This window comes from Canis lupus, chromosome 17, assembly GCF_011100685.1.
Source record: "Canis lupus familiaris isolate Mischka breed German Shepherd chromosome 17, alternate assembly UU_Cfam_GSD_1.0, whole genome shotgun sequence".
NCBI classification, from domain to species: domain Eukaryota; kingdom Metazoa; phylum Chordata; class Mammalia; order Carnivora; family Canidae; genus Canis; species Canis lupus.
The window spans coordinates 29,594,843-29,612,747 of NC_049238.1; the positions used below are offsets into that span (position 1 = coordinate 29,594,843).

The 17,905-nt window shown below is 34.1% G+C and overlaps 1 protein-coding gene across 3 annotated transcripts in view; it reads right to left on the reverse strand.

Moving 5' to 3' along the window:
• Nucleotides 1-17,905, reverse strand: part of HEATR5B (HEAT repeat containing 5B) — a 99,766-nt gene that overhangs the window by 57,412 nt on the left and 24,449 nt on the right. For all 3 annotated transcript variants that reach the window (XM_038561268.1, XM_038561269.1, XM_038561270.1), the window contains exons 12-19: nucleotides 17,472-17,624; nucleotides 16,311-16,410; nucleotides 15,885-15,994; nucleotides 14,786-14,949; nucleotides 14,080-14,255; nucleotides 12,517-12,622; nucleotides 9,714-9,904; nucleotides 544-703 (exon numbers count right to left, since the gene is read on the reverse strand). In XM_038561268.1, coding sequence (XP_038417196.1) covers nucleotides 544-703; nucleotides 9,714-9,904; nucleotides 12,517-12,622; nucleotides 14,080-14,255; nucleotides 14,786-14,949; nucleotides 15,885-15,994; nucleotides 16,311-16,410; nucleotides 17,472-17,624 — 1,160 coding nt within the window. The remainder of the gene's footprint in view (nucleotides 1-543; nucleotides 704-9,713; nucleotides 9,905-12,516; nucleotides 12,623-14,079; nucleotides 14,256-14,785; nucleotides 14,950-15,884; nucleotides 15,995-16,310; nucleotides 16,411-17,471; nucleotides 17,625-17,905) is intronic.

Here is a 17,905-nt window from a genome sequence, read left to right on the forward strand (position 1 = left end):
GGTTGAGCATCTGCCTTCGGCTCAGGGCATGATCCCAGGGTCTTGGGATTGAGTTCCACATCAGGCTCCTGCAGGGAGTCTGCTTCTCCCTCTGCCTGTGTCTCTGCCTCTCGTGAATAAATAAATAAAATATTTAAAATAAAGAGAAGGAAACAAACAGAAAATGCCAAGATACTTAAGATTAAATAAAAAACCCTGGACTTGCGTTGGTATATGAGTGGGAAAAGGGAGAGGATAGTTATTAAAATAAATTCGATCAATTTAGCAAATGTAAGGAAATGTAAAAAAAGAAAACAAGTACAAAAGACATTAATAAAAAGAAACAATGTTTCAAAAGTATGTATGAATGGTTAAATTCCCAGAATAAGAAAGATTTAAGATTAGGTTAAAATACAAAATCCTGTTCTACATTTTTACAAATAAGACTCATGGAAGAGAAAGACTCTAATATATTTTTCTGAACAAATTATTAGAACCATCAGTATTTTATGTAATACTCCTAAAATATTTAAAAATTTAATAATAAAAAAATCAACATAATACCTGAACTTCAGAGGATGTTCCATCTTGTGCGAGAGCCAATAAAATGCTGACACTGGTTTTTAGATGTTGTCCTGAGCCAATACCACCAACATAACGATGCAAGCAACCCAGAGCCAATGAATGCCCAGTTCTGGATACAACATCTCGGGCTGATTTCAACCTGAAATAAAATTATGCTTCAGGGATTGATTTTTCTACTCCTCCATGGCAATAATAACAAGCTTATGAGTCACACCATTAAAGGGATTCATTCTGGAAATCAGAAAGACTACAATCATGATTACTTCTTCCTCCACTCCCTACCAAGAGTTAGAAATTAATGAAAATGGTTGGTTAAAATCAAATATTTCACTGAATAAAGCCTACTTTTATTTTAGAGAAACTTTGAAAGAAGAATCACAACTAAAAAAAAAAAAAAAAAAAGAATCACTTCTTAGTTTTGAAATTATTCCTTTAAAAGTCAAAAATCATTTGAAAAATATTTTTATTATTGGTGTTTTAAATAAAAGAATTGCTTTTATAACTGGCTTTAAAAATGTAAAATACTGTATCTCTAGTCACAGAATTATGGAAAACGTTAACTTTCGCTTAAGAATTTCTCTATAATTATTTGAACCTCTTTAAATGCTTTTTTTAAAAAAGATTTTTATTTATTTATTCATGACAGAGAGAGAGAGAGAGAGAGACAGGCAGAGGGAGAAGCAGGCTCTGTGCAGAGAGCCCGACATGGGACTCGATCCCGGGTCTCCAGGATCACACCCTGGCCAAAGGCAGCGCTAAACCGCTGGGCTACCAGGGCTGCCCGCTGTGAACCTCTTTAAAATGCATCAGTCTTTATCCCTGGGAAATATATTTAATGAATTCAAAAATATAAAAAGGAAGCAGCCCTGGTGGCCCAGTGGTCTAGCACTGCCTTCAGCCTGGGGTGTGATCCTGGGGACCTGGGATCGAGTCCTGCATCGGGCTCCCCACAAGGAGCCTGCCTCTCCTTCTGTCTGCGTCTCTCATGAATAAATAAATAAAATCTTTAAAATATATATATATAAAAAGGAGACATTATAAATTACTTTTTAAATTTATTTTTTATTTATTCATGAGAGTATAAATTACGTTTTAAAAATATACTTTATTGAGATAGATTTATATACAATAAAATTCACCAATTTTAATTCTTTTTTTTAAAGATTTAAAAAAATATTTTATTTATTCTTTTTTTTGAGATTTTTATTTATTTATTCATGATAGACACAGAGAGACAGAGAGAGAGGCAGAGGGAGAAGCAGGCTCCATGCAGGGAGCCCAATGCAGGACTCGATCCCCGGTCTCCAGGATCACACCCTGGGATGAAGGCAGGCGCTAAATCGCTGAGCCATCCGGGCTGCCTGATTCTTTTCAAATAGACATAGAACATTTACCAAGACTAATAATTAATCAAGCCAAAAAATGGAAATAAAACATATAAGAATTTATGGGATGCAGCTCAAGTGTGTTTCAAGGTAAATTTATAGCAGTAAAATTTTTTTTAAGACTTTATTTATTCATGAGAGAGAGAGAGAGAGGGGGGAAAGACACAGGCAGAGGGAGGAGGCTCCCCGTGGGGAGCCTGATATAGAACTCTATCCCGGGACCTGAGATCCCACCCTGAGCTAAATAAAGGCAGATGCTCAACTACTGAGCCATCCAGACGTCCCAGCATTAAAATTCTTAGGAAAGAAGAAAGCTTTTAAATCAATTATCTAAACTTCCACCTTCAGAACCTAAATAGAAAAAAGCAAACTGAACCAAAAGCATAATGAAGCAAGTTGTAAAGGTAAAGTAGATATCACTGGATCTTAGAGGGCACCTGGGTGGCTCAGTGGATTAAGCATCTACCTTCGCAGGGTCCTGGGATCAAGTCCCATATCAGGCTGTCTGCCTTTTTCTGTGTCTCCCATGAATAAATAAGGAAAATCTTTAAAAAAAAAAAAATCTGTTAAAAAAAAATCTGTGGAAGAGAAAATAGAAAAATAGAGAAATTCAATGAAACAAAAAGCTGTTTTTTTTTGAAAAGAATCGAAACACTGATAAATCAACTGACTAAATAAGACAGAAAGAAAGACAATGTATATTCTGCTGCTTTTGGGTAAAGTAGTCTATAAATGTCAATTAGGCCAAATTAGATGATCATGTTAGTAAAATCTCTGTTTTTAATAATTTGGGAGCATCTGCTCTATCAATTATTGAGAGAGTAATGCTTAATAGCCAACTATAGTTATGCACTTTCACTGCTATTAGGTTTTATTCCATTTAGTTGTGTTTTTTTTGTTTGGTTTGGTTTTGTTTAAAGATTTTGTTTATTTATTTGAAGGAGAGAGTGAGCAAGAGAAAAGAGCCTGAGCTGGTGGGGAGTGGCAGAGGGAAAAGGAGAAGCAGACTTCCCAATGAGCAGAGAGCCCAATATGGAGCTCAATCTCGGGACCCCAAGATCATGACCTAAGCAGAAGGCAGATACTTAACCAAATGAGCCACCCACGTGCCTCTTGTTCCATGTATTTTAAAACTACATCATAAGATACATAAACATTGAGAATTGCTATGTATTCTTGGGGAATTGTTTCTCTTATCATTATGAAATCATTCATTTATTCTGGTAACAATCTTTGTTATAAAATCTACTTTTTCTGATAATAACAGAGCCACTCCAGCTACCTTTGGATTAGTGTTTTCATGGTAGATTATTCCTATCCTTTTACTTTTAACCTATCTCTTTTAGTTAAAGGAGTTTCTTGTAGACAGCAATCTTGTTTTTTTTTTTAAAGATTTTATTTTTTATTTATTTGAGAGTGTGTGTTAGAGAGCATGAGGGTGGTAGGTAGGAGGGGAGGGACAGAGGGAGAAGGAGAAGCAAACTCTCCAATGAGCAGGGAGCCTGACATGGGGCTCAATTCCAAGACCCTGAGATCATGACCTGAGCTGAAATCAAGAGTCGGACACTTAACTGACTGAGCCACCCAGGCACTAGATCTTGTTTTTATTTAATCTTACAAACCCTTTTACTTGTAATGTTAGACCGTTTAAATTTAACTCAATTATCAGTACAGTTGGATTTAAGTCTATGAGATTGCTATTTGTGATTTATTTGTCACATCAGTTTGTTCCTTTTACCTTCTTTTGGATTTAGTATTTTTTATGCTTCCATTTTATCTACACTGTTTATTAGTTATCTATTTTTGTTTTCTAGTGGAATCTCTGGAGTTTATAATAGATGTTTCTAACTAATTATGACCTACCTTCAAGAATATCATATTCTGCAGGTGGCTGGGTGACTTAGTCTGCCTTTGGCTCACACCGTGATCCTAAAGACCCATGTCAGGCTCTGCTTAGTGAGGAGTCTGCTTCCTCCTCTACCTTTGCTTTCCCACTGCTCATGTTCGCTTGCTCTCTCTTCCGCTCTCTCAAATAATTTTTTTTTAAAAAAGAATATAATCTTTCATGTATATTATACACAATCAGAGCATACTACCATCTCTTCTATTTTCTGTGCTTGATGTCAGGTATTTTACTTCTCTCTATATTAAAATCTTACCATATGTTATTATTTTTGCATTAAAGAGTCAATTATCTTTCCAAGGCATTTAAAAAATGAGAATAAAAATAGATTGCAGACTCTGCTGCTCAGGAGCCACCCATGCCACCCAGCCATGGTCAACCCTACTGTGCACAACAATGCCATGGTCATGAGCCCTTGGGCCCCATCTTCTTTGAGCTGTTTTGCAGACAAAGTTTCAAAGACAACAGAAAACTTTCATGCTCAGCACTGGAGAGAAAGGATTTGGTTGTAAAACTTCCTGCTTTCCCAGGATTATTCTGGGATTTATGTGCCAAGGTGGTAACTTCACATGCCATAATGGCACTGGTGGCAAGTCCACCTATGGAGAGAACTATGATGATGAGAAATTTATCCTGAAGCAGGTAAGCCCTGGCATCTTGTCCATGGCAAATGCTGGACCCAACACAAACAGTTCCCAGTTTTTTCATCTACACTGCCAAGAGTGAGTGGTTGGATGGCAGGGTTGTGGTCTCTGGCAAGTGAAAGAGGGCATGAATATTGCGGAAGTCACAGAGCGCTTTGGGTCCAGGAACGGCAAGACCAGCAAAAATACCAACATTGCTGACTGTGGACAAATCTAATAAATTTCTCTTGTGTTTTATCTAAACTACCAGACCATTCCTTCTGTAGCTCAGGAGACCACCCCTTCACTCCCATCTGCTAAAAATATCCTATAATCTTTGTGCTATCACTGTAGTTCTATGAATTCCGTATTTTCATTATTCCCCTCCAAGTCTAGCTGAATTGCAGAGTTAAGTTTATCCTTACGAAATAAAAACTAAACAACAAAAAAATAAAAAATAAAAGAATAAAAATAATAGGTCATTTTAAAAATAGACTTATAAAAGTGTAAGTCTTTATCCACATATCTACCACTTTTGACACTCTTTACTTCTCTAATGTACATCTAAATTTCCATCTAGGACCACCTTTTTTGTGAAAAAAACCTTAACATTTTTTATAGAATACCTTGTAAGCAATGAATTTCCCAACTTTTCACAGTCTAAAAGTCTTTATTAAAACTTCAGTTTTGGAAAGCATTTTCACTGGGTATAAAGTTCCAGTTCACTCTATTGTCTTCTGTTTGCATAGTTTATTATCAGAAGCCTGCTAAAATTGTTATTTTTATTCCTCTGAATGAAGTCTTTTCCCCACTGGCTGCTTTTTTTATCACTGGCTTTAGGGAATTTGATTATGATATACTTTTTTTTTTTTTTTTTGGTCTTTCTTCCATCTGGGGTTTGTTGAAGTTATTGGCTTTGTAAATTTATAGTTGTCATCAAAATCGAAAAATTTCGTCTACTATTTCTTCAAATAATTTTCACCTACTTACTCTTACTTCTAGGATTTCAGTAATATGAATATAAGCTTGATAATGTTCTAGAAGTCACTGAGACTCTTATTCATTTTCTCCCCCAGTCATTTTTCTGTCCTTCATTTGGAATATTTTCTATTTCCACATCTTCAGGATCATTTTTTTTCCACTGCAGTGTCTAATCTGTTAATCCTAACCAATGTATTTTTTTCATTTGAGATAATTTACATTTCTAGAAGTTTTCCCTGGGTTATGAATTTCATTTTTCTATCATGCTTGGGTTCTTCTTACATTTCCTTAAAAATATGGAGCATATTTATAATAGTTCTTTGAATATTCTTCATTGCTAATTCCATCATCTCTTCCATTTCTGGGCCTATTTCTAATAACTGATATATTCTCCTAGTAATCTTATTTTCGTGCTTCCTTATACATCTAATTAGTTTGGATTGGATAGTGGGTACTACAAATTTTATAATATTAGGTGCTATATAAGTTGTGTTTCTTTAAATGCTGTTGGGCTTTGATCTGGAATGTACTTAAATTAATTGGAATCAGTTTGATACTTTCAAGGCTTTCTTTTAAGTTGCTTTAGAGTGGGTCAATATTGTCTTCACTACTAAGGCTATATACTTTTGAAGACTCCATTTTAGGAGGTCTTTCCAATTTGGACAGTAGGAACTATTCTCAATCCTGTGTGAGCTGTGGGGATTGTTTCATATTCTTTCCACCTATTCACACTTTTTCTTTTCTGGGTTTATTCTTGGTCTTGGGCAGTTTCCTTCTGCACACAGCAGCACTCAGCCAAAGACTTGAGATGACTCCTCTGTTGTAGCTCTCTCTCTGTGCAGTTCTTTCCTCTCACATATTCTACTCCACACATTCTAACTATGTTGACCTCCCAAAACTCTAAGTTCTTTCTCTTTAGTTCAGTTAGGTTTGGGTTTCCTATCCTTCCATTTCAGCCTGGAAACTCTCTCCAGGCAGAAATCTGGAGCAATTATAGTTTTCCCCCCTTGTTTGTTTCCCATTTCTCAGGGATCACTGCTCTGGGCTGACTGTTGTCCAATGTCTGGAAAATATTGTTCCATTTATTTTATCTGGTTTTCTAGTTGTTTAGACAGCAGCAAAAACCTAGCCCCTGTTCTTCCACCATGACTGGCAACGCAAGTCCTGTGCATATTTTTAATGTGTATTTGAAAGAATAGATTTATTTTATTCATATGTAAGTAGCAATGTAGAGTTTAAAACAGAACTATCCTCTAAACTTCATTTTGGAAATGGAAAAGTTCAAATAGAAGAACATATATAACAATACTTTTTAAGCTATAAAATACTATGACTCATAATCATATGCCAACATAGTCAGTTACTATAAGAAAACAAGATTTAAAAAAAGAAAACAATGAAATACCAGTAAGAACAAAACACCCAAAGTAACAAAGATGTCTAGAGAGAAACTTTGGTTGCGTTTTTAAAACTGTATTATAACTCTCAGTAAGCCATCCATGACCAAATTTCTGTTAAACCCATAAAAGTAAAATAAACTCAAGAGATGAAAGTCTGTCACCAACAGTCTGGTTGGTCAGTTTGCCTATGGTGAAGAAAGAAAAATCCCAAGTGCTGTCACAAAACAGATATGAAGAAATGTAGTAATAAAGGAAGTAAACTAAGCCTACCCTTAGCAGTATTTCTAACATATTATATCCTTGGATAAATAACCTCCAACTCTCAATTTCTCCATAGCGGTTACTTTGGGGAATAAAATAAGTTAAGAATGAATGCAATCTGTGAATTCTAAAGCATTACAGAGATTACAAAACTGCCTTCATTTTGGTAATTTTCAAAGGGTAACATTTCAGTGAGGTAAATTTGGGTCAATTCTCTCAGTGATAATCATCTATTCAATAGAGTAAATAAGCTATAAGAATATATGTTTCCCAGGGATCTCAAAGTAATTTTCTACTAGAATGGAAACAAATTCAACCAGTAATGTTTTTTATTTCCTTCTGAACTGGTCTTAAGCAGCTGAAGCAACTTCTTGTAACCAGAATGGTTTATAGGAATGATTCCTGTCTACTTGGTAAGATGGCATAAGATTTTAATGTGTAATACAGCTGACAAATCTATATGTATAAGTACTTTTGGTTTTTCATAGATATTAAACAAGAGACAGTGTAGATGAAAACACTCTACTATAATGAGACGAGAGGACACTGAAGCTAAGCTAATCTAAAATACCACAGCTCTTTATTTTTACTTTATTTATGTATTTTAAAGATTTATTTATTCATTTGAGAAAGAGAGAGTACATGAGTGGGGGGAGGGGCAGAGGGAGAGAGAGGGGGTAAGCAGACTCTTCACTGAGCAGGGAGTCCAAGGAGGGGCTTGATCTCAAGACTGAGATTATGACCTGAGCTGAAACCAACAGATGGAGGCTAAATCAACTGAGCCACCCAGGTGCCTCTATTTATTTATTTAAGTAGGCTCTACACCCAGCATAGAGCCCAATGTGGGGTGTGAACTCACGACCCTGAGATCAAGAGTTGGACATTTAATCAATTGAACCACCCCAAATGTCCCTAAGGTATCACAGATTTTAAATGTACCATTACTTTATACAGCAGTATAAAAAAAAGAAAAAAACATATGTTGGTTAGTTGAATTTAAGTAAAACAAAAGCCAAAAACACTGCCAATTAATTATGATGTTTTGTAGAGAATTTAAAACAAATTCTAATGTCAGATGAATTGTGAAAAATGGGTAACTTAAAATGCATGTAATAATTAACTTCAAATCAAAATCAATTATTTGAAAAGGCTAATAAAACTAGGCACTAAAAATACTTGTAAACCATTAACCAGACGGATACTAATATGAATGATAGTCCTTATGTTTCACCAGAATAAGTAAAAAATAAATATTCCTACAGGTATTGAAAATACTTGTAAATTAGAGCTCCTTAAACTAAAATACAAAATTACCACTCTGGAGTTTTCCAAACAAATACATTCTTATTTTACCTATTATTAACAGAGCACAAACCATTAAAAGGTAAGACTGGTTGTATTTAAAAACTTCCTGGGACACCTGAGTGACTCAGTTGGTTAAGCGTCTGCCTTTGGCTCAGATCATGATCCCAGGGTCCTGGGATCGAGTTCCATATCTGGCTCCTTGTACAGTGGGGAGCTACTCCCCCTATGTGTATGTGCGTGCTCTTTCTCTGACAAATAAATAAAATCTTTAAAAACATCTTAAATGACAGCTGATTTCAGAATCAATGACATACTTGGAAAAGTAAAACTAATCTATTGCTAGAAAATGGCAGAAGTTATTATGCAGAAAAGTATCTGGGAATATTTTATCTTCTGCTTGTTCATATTATCTTTAGTGATTCAAACAATACACTGGGGCACTATCCTATAAGTAGACAAACTGCTGTTCATATTTGAAGACAGGGAAAATCATTCTCAGATAACCAAGCATTCAGAAAATACTTTTTCTTCAGAACTACTGCTTCACCACCATTGCTTCTCCCCATCTATTTCATTAAAGATTATGGCCTGGTTTGGTACACTGGTACTCAAAATACACAATCATTAAGAATAGTTAATTTACATAACTCAAGTATTAGTTCTTGACCATACTTGATTTTCAACTTCTCTACTTAAGTATTTGATTAACAACCAGAGTCATTAATAACTACATCATCTTATGCATACTTAGTTGGAACTCTGAGATCACTTTTTAATTAATATACAAAGAAATCCTTAAAATCCAATACTATCTTTTCCCCTATTTCGGGGATAATTTAAGAGATGATAAACTTGCTGGGAGTTAGAAAAAGAATGGCTTATTCCAAAAAATGATTAATTAACGAAAAGTATAATATGGGGGGCAGAAATAAAAGAAGAAGACTACCAGAGCATGTCTTCAGAGCAGAATACATATAACTAAATGAGAAGTCCTATTAACAATCCTCCTGATTCCATTATGTAACATTCAAAGGCTGAAACCTCATCACACTGAAAGTATCTACAATATTATGGCTTTCCTGGATTCTAGAGTTTAAACAATTACTGAATTAAAAACTAAGATCATTAAAAAAAAAATAAAGGTCATCATAAAAAAAAAAAACCCACAAAATTTTGTCACATTCGATACCATGTGGAAAACATATCATCCAATTAGTATAATTATTAATTACTTAAAAAGACATCTTTGCCTCTATGAAAAACTTACTTGCCAGTAAAGAGACCCACTTACTTGTCAAAGCTATATTGGGCCATTCTAGCAATGAAGGTTGCTTCCCCAACCACCTGAGCCATTCTTCCAAGAGCCTCTCCTGCTGCACATCGTAAGATGGGATTTGGGTTGTCCAGAGCACCCATAACCAGAGTCAGAGCAGATTTACGAACTTCCTCAGGTCCTAAAGTACTTTTGTTTTCAGCCAGGCCCTATGGTTATTTAAAAAAAAAAAAAAAAAGGCAATTCAAAATTCACATTAAATAAAAGAAAAAAAAGTGCTACTATCTTTGTAAATATACCCACTTTTTTCCAACTATCTTTGTATTTTTTAATTTTTAAAAATTTTTATTTTAATCGCCCAATTCTCATGACAAGCACGCTCCTTAATCCCCATCAACTATTTCACTCATCCACCCACTCACCCCCCACCCCCACCCCCCCGCTCTGGTAACCAGTTTGCTCTCAATAATTAAAGAGTTTTCTTGGTTTATGTCTCTCTCTTTTTTTTCCCCCCTTTGCTCATTTGTTTTGTTTCTTAAATTCCACATATCAGTGAAATCATATGGTATCTTTCTTTCCCTGACTTAGTTAGCATTATACTCTCTAGTTCCATCTATGTCATTGCAAATGGCAAGATTTCATTCCTTTTTATGGCTGAGTAATATTCCATTGTGTAATATTCCAATACATATATATACACACCACCTCTTCTTTATTGATTCATCTATCGATGGGCACTTGGGCTACTTCCATATCTTGGCTATTATAAATAATGCTGCTATAAAATAGGGGTACATATATCAACCATCTTTTTTTTTTAACTGAAGTACGGTTGACATACAACATTAGTTTTAGGTATACAACACAGTGATTAGACAATTTTATGCATTAAGCTATGCTTATCATAAGTGTAAGTCACCACTGTACAACATTACGATATTATTAACTATATTCCCCATGCTGTATTCCTGTGACCTATTTATTTTATAACTGTAAACTTGTATCTCTTAATCTCCTTCATCTATTTTTACCCATTCTCTCCTGCTTGCCCTTCTTCAACCATCTTTGACATGCATATACTATGCCTAGAATCAGTATCTCTTAAGTCAGCAGTAATCAGTTTCCTAAACATGATTCAGAACATGATATATAACATAATTCTAGTCAATCAGCCTAAAATGAGCAATACCTGGAAGTGTCTCTATCTAAATACTAATGCTTTGGATACAGACGTAATATAAAAAATTGTGTATATAAAGGACACTCTACTATTAAATCAACTATCATTCAGCTAATAGACATTTGTCATTAGAACTTTAAGTAAGGAAAATGTCTAATGAATATGAAACCTTGATGTGTTTATATAAAAATTCCAGAGAAGATAATTACATCATCAAGAGTACATTCAATATATATAAAAAGATAAAATGGGTCAAAAATAATCAGTAACTAAATATCGATAGTTTGTTCATTATATTAAATGTTAATATCTCTGTTCAAGCTACACTTACTGTCATGGAACTTAACTTACTTGAGACCAAAAATCCACCTCATGGTGCCAAGGGAAATGTTAACTACAACAGAGGCATTAGTGAGCAAATCTACAAAGAAAAGTATACTGCACACCAATATTATAGTTGGTGCACTCGCCTTCCAAACACTAAGGGAGATCATGACTACCCAGTTCTTTTTTAAGAAACTCAGATATTCGGAGAAGGACAAACATTATTTGTTCTCATTTATTTGGGGAAAATAAATAGTGAAAGGGAATAGAAGGGAAGGGAGAAGAAATGGGTGGGAAATATCAGAAAGGGAGACAGAATATAAAGACTCCTAACTCTGGGAAATGAACTGGGGGTGGTGGAAGGGGAGGAGGGCGGGGTGTGGAGGTGAATGGGTGACGGGCACTGAGGGGGAGCACTTGACGGGATGAGCACTGGGTGTTATTCTGTATGTTGGCAAATTGAACACCAAAAAAAAAAAAATTTATTATTAAAAAAAAAGAAACTCAGATATTGGTATTAGTTGATGATCTCTAAATAGGGTATATACTAACAGTTCTATAAATGATACAAACTTATATGTCTATGATCAATGCCTATGTTCCTTTTCCCTGATGTTTACAAAACATGATTTCATGCCCATTTAAACGTTGTACTTATTGCCATTTTATTTTATGAGTAAAACCTTATAATAAGCTTAGTGCTGAGTAATATAAAAGTTTTCAAATATATCATGAAAAGCTGCATGCTGCACAGAACAGTGCATGAACTCTGAGATATAGGCAAAATACTTGTTATTCCACTCCATACACACAGCAACCAAGGTTTAAAAGGTTAAAGAACTGCACAAGACACAAATCTAGTGAGAACTAAACCAGAACACAGTCTCTAAATGCAGCCTTCTTTCAGTTATACAACATAGCCTCTCTTGATTTATGCTCTAAACTACAAATTGAACTTAAGTTTTATCTGGTTAATCTTCAGTAGAATATCCGATTTCATTAGACATCTTTGAAAATTCTGACAGAACTTACATTAGCATTTGTAAGATCTGAATGGTCACTTCGAGAGATGAACTTTAACATTATTAAAATATAAAACACTTATTTAATTATAATGAGCCTAATAGTTTCTAATAATTTAATTGAACTGACATAAAACATAGTCATCAAGTTACATAGATATCAAGTTACATAGCTATCAAGTTTGTATCTTGTATCAAGATACAAACATATTCATAACAGTGTAGATATACCTGCCTTATTAAAGGCATTAATTAAAATCTTAGTTCAGAATACTTATGTTTTAAAAGTAAATACCTTTAGTGCACTTAGAACAGCAGTAAAAATATTAAGCTGCACAGCCTGCTGGCGGACACCTTTGGCTTGTTTAACACATTCAGCAAAGTGATCCAACATCTGTAACCTATGATCATAGAAAAAGATCCCATTAACAATACTTTTTATCCAAATACGGTTCAGAAAACAGGAATATGACTATAAGCTAAGTGTGTAACAAATAATGGTCCATGCTGTTTCATTTCTATTTCATTCCTGCAGCTGGCTCAAACCAGATCTCCTCCTCCTAAATTGATACAGGGACATGTGGTTTTTAACTGGAACAAAGCAAGCAACTAAACATTAATTAACATAACAAAGTCATAATTTTAGTGTTCTTTAACATTAACACCAGCATCTAACAAAGTGCCTGGCATATAGTCGGTACCCATGGTTTCTTAAATAGAATAACAATCATTAATTACGCATCTCTGTGGAAGATTTTTAAGTTGGAAATTTTAAAATGTGGCATCATTTTTTTTCTTCTTTTAAAATACACTCACATGGAAGAAAATAGTACCTCAGGTCCTATTCTCAAAAGCTAACTGAGAGATTTTTTAAAAGATTTAACATTGGTCATTTCTTAAAATGTAGAACATCAGAAGTGATTTTTTTTATTATTATTTCAAAATGTTTAAATGAAATGGCAAAAAAGAAAATCACAGCCATTTGAGACTATTCTAATAAAAGACAATGAGGTCATTTCAGATTCTTCTAAAAATAAGTGGGATGGGCAAAGGAATGCTGGGAAGTTAAGAATTTGAGAAAACTACCATAAACAGACAAAATGCCTACTGAAGTTAAGGAGAGTGTCTATGTACAAAGAATATAGCAAATCAAAATGGTCCTATTAGAAAACGATGTTATTTTAGTTTCCCAAGTTCCAGACTCAAACTGAATGACAAATATTAGAGAGCAGACTTCTCACTCATTAACTTCTTCAGTAACAAAAACAAGTGTCTTACCAAACTGATGTCCCTCACAAAAGATACAGTGAAAATCTACTTAGAAACTCGCAAACTAGCTACTGAAATGAAAACCTTGCTGTTTAAGACGCAATTCACAATACGGTGGTACCAGATACCAGCACAGAGAGCCAAATCTTAAAAACAATTTCAAATTATGTAGAATCTTCATGCAATTTTTTTCATCATGTATATGTCACTTACATTATTAAATTTATAAACCTATTATGTAAGCATCAATTCATCTTATTGCAGGTAACTGGGAGGGGAAAATCTATTGTTTGAATATAATTTATATATATTTTTTCCTGATAACTTTATGTTAAATACTTTAACATTTTAAAATTTATTTTATTTTTTATTTTTATTTTTTTAAGTTTTTATCTAAATTCCAGTTAGTTGACATACAGTGTAATATTAGTTTCAGGTGTACAATATAGTGATTCAACACTTCCATACAATACCCGGTGCTCATCACAACAAGTGCCCTCCTTGATCCCCTCACGTACTTAACCTATCCCCCTGCCCACCACTCCTCTGGTATATTTAATTAAAATTAACTGATTGACTTTATACTAACCGATGTTTATAAGAAACATGAGGAAACACCACACCAAAAAGAGCCACGGAAGCATCAATGACTGAAACTCCAAGAGGGAGAGGACCAGGCACAGCTTCTCCAGCAGGTATTCGTAAGTAAATGGAGGATGGATCATGCTCCAGAGCCCCACTTCCAGATGCACTGTTTGGCTGGAGCTACAAAAAGAATGACATAAAAATAATTCAAAATCTACTTGCAGAGTATTAGGCATGAAGAATAGAATGAGAGGAAGGATAAAAGGTAACAATATAAAAAAATACCAAGAATGAGTGAATCTGAAAATTTCCAACAAAAAAACCCCAAGAATGACTGAATTTGAAAATTTTTAAATAGATAACAATGTGATTTGGCCATTAAAAAAAAGCCATCAGGAACAACTTGCATAATTTTAAGAAAATGCTTATTCATTCTAAAACATTTTTATACAGCCCATCTTAAAATGTGCAAGCAAAACAGGATAACTTAAACCCACAAAACACTCGTTAAAAGCAGCTTTCCTTCATAACTTTTTCAAAAGACTGTAAAAAGTTTACTTTTCACTATCTACCATCAGGAAGCTATCTTCAAATGTCTAAAAAAGCTAAAATAAACTTTAGTCTGCAATATTTTCTTTTTAAATTATGATGTATGATAAAACTATTGCTTTTGATTAAGTTGTATTTTAGTTCTCTGTATGGTTTGCTACCTGGTCTTCAATTGATTTATGATCAGTTTCTTGAAGCCAGGAACCAAGAAGAACACTGTCATCGTAATGGCAGAGGGATCTGAGCAGGGACGTGGTCGTGTTGGCTGAATTGTCAGTCAAAGTGAATTCTGCTACCAGTTCTCTAAGCAGTGCATTGAAAGATCCTAAAAAACAGAACTTCAGATCAGATAAGAGAGAATAATTTTTATGAAAATTACAATCATGGCCCACAAAAAGAGGTAACATATTCTACAGGGCTTAAATAATGAAGTCCCTGTTCTCTTTTTAGAAGAATCTATATTAAATAGTTTAATGCTGGTTTTAACATAAAATAAAGGTACTTTCTTTTTTATTATATTATGCCTCTTAGCCCAATTTAAAGTAATAGAAGAAATATATATAAAATATTATGTTCAATATTTAAATGTAAAACATTTAAATGTAATAAATTTAAATATGTTAAATATATTTAAATGATTTAAATATCTATTTAAGTATATTAAATATGACACGATTATTTATTATTAATTATTCAGTGATGTGCAAACATTGAAACAGAGCACATCAGAATTCTTGGGCATGGCTGACTTGAAGACAAGTCAACGGCTTATTTTATTATTAGCATTTTATATAATATTTGATATCTGTAAAGTACATTATTATGCTCTGTCAAGACTTCTAAGTTATTATCTATATTATAATACATATGAAGCAGTTTAGGAGAGCAATGAAAAGCATAGACTTTAAAGCTGAACCAGCTGGTTTGAATCCAAGCTCTGCCACTTACTAGATCTCAGACTTGGGCAAGTTACCTTACCTCTCTGTACCCAAGATTCTCCATCTATAAAATACAGCTCAGTTATGAACTTCATAAAGTTGTGGTTAGAGTCAAAGGAGATAATACATGTGAAGGGATTAGAACAGAACTGGAATACAGTAAGTGCTCAATGAGTGTTAGCTACTCTATATGAAGAAAAGTAAAATGGTTGTCTTCCTTGGCAAAGTCAGAGGAGAGCCTTCGTCAGGACTCTGTAATATCATAAGGAACTGGAAAGGTATGTTGAAGAATTTTTAATTAGACACTGTAAATTTTATTTACCTTCATAAGTTTTTGGAGGTAACAAAGCCAAGATATCATAAAGTCTTAAACGGACCATTGCAGCACTAGCTTTCAGATGAGCTCCATGGGCTTTAATTACAGACGGAATGCTAAAATATCAAAAGTATAGTTGGTATCAGCTTACTAGAATAAGTGTTATTTATAAACATTGCCAGCAATGTATCGATGTACTGTCAAACTACATTGGTGAGTATTACATTTTCATTTTAGTTTCTTATGTGGCCTTTACTGGAACACTATAAAATATAATTTTATTTTAATCCATACCATTACTATGATTTTTAAGGTCATTTTAAAACAGTAAAGTTTTATATGTTTTGTATATGATGTTAGAGGGAAGTATAAAACATGACTATTTATAAATATGTAAAATTGGATGTCAACTCATCGTAACTGCTTACTTACTGTGACATCATAGTCATGGCACATTCAATCGGGGTCATCAATTTTCTAATCACATCTTCAGTTAAGAGCTCAGGGCAATGTGCAACGAAACTCCTCATTGCTAGATAAAATTTTTAAAAAAGAAAATTTAGGATAGCATTTGTGAAATTAAAAAAATTATTAAAAAATTATAGAATTATATAAAGATACCTATAATTCTCCATTACTATAAAATATAAGGTTCTAAAATCAGGTCAAACCAAAAGAAGAACTAATTGCAACTACAGAGAAATATCATTAGAAAAGGCTAGAAGAAAGGTGGAGGGAGGGAAGATATCTGTTAGGGAGATTTCTTTCTGTGAGTGGGAATGCAAAGATCTTGTAACATCACTAAATTCAGATAACTACAAAGAAAGCAGTTTCAAGACAGAACCAAGAGTGGACAAACGGCTTAGTGAGAAGAAACATCTTTGCTGCCTTTCAGCAACAGAACTAAGACAAAAACAGCTCTTAGATGTGTGGGAACAAAACTGACACCTTAGCCTGTTGCCCTTATGCTTTAGCGTATATCTATTTCCCACAATTTGGAAAAAGAAGCACTTTTTACTCTGAGATAAAGCAAAAAAAAAAAAAAAAAAAAGTCACCCAGTATAATTCTAGTTACAAGTGAAACCAAACTTGAGCCTTTCCTGTAAGTTGCTGACTGCTAAACAAGAACAACTTTATTCATAATTTTTGTAATGCTGATGTCTGGAAAAAATGCAACAACATTTACAGATTTGATAATGATAGCTGTTTGTCCATTATGAAAAGACTTACTGTCCATTCAGTGACCTTGGAGATCCTGAGTTTCTTCTTCCTTTGAATACCTACTGGATTGTTTATATGGTGGCCAGTGCAGTTCTGACAGGTAGATGACAGTAATGAATGGGAATCAAGAGGCCTGGGCTCTGGCTCTAGTCTTACCACTAATGCTAACTAACCTCCTTTCAGAGTGTCAGTTTCATTTCCATTTCAAAATTAGCAAACTGGCACAGGTTATTTAAAAAATTTCTTTTTAAATCTGTAAGTCTATGAATTTATCATTACACATTAAAATAAAAATTCGAAGTAGTAATTTTCCCTCCCCTCACAAATATTTTAGTAATAATATTCTGAGGGTACAATCCGTTCAGTTCTTACCACATAAAGCTCCAGCACGACCTTCCAATGTTACCTGCCAGGTAAAAGAATCGCCTCGGGCCTTCTCAGCCTCCAATTCCTTTAGAGAACGGGGAAAAACATTTCGCCACAGTAATAACATCTTGGGCAGATGGTAACGAACTACAGATGGTCCTATTGGAGGAAACGAGAATGCAAAACTTAACGTATAAACCATATATATAAGACATACATTACAAACAATAGTCAGAGCCCTGCACAGGCTTTAACAGTACTTATCGTTTCACTCTATCTTTTCTGTAAGAGCAAGATTTTCAAAATGTGTCTTTTATTTTCCAGTTTGATTGAGAAATAATTGACATACATTGCTGTATAAGCTTAAGGCATATACAACATGATGGTTTGAGTTACAAATAATTGTAAAATGAGTACCATGACATGTGCAGCCAACATCC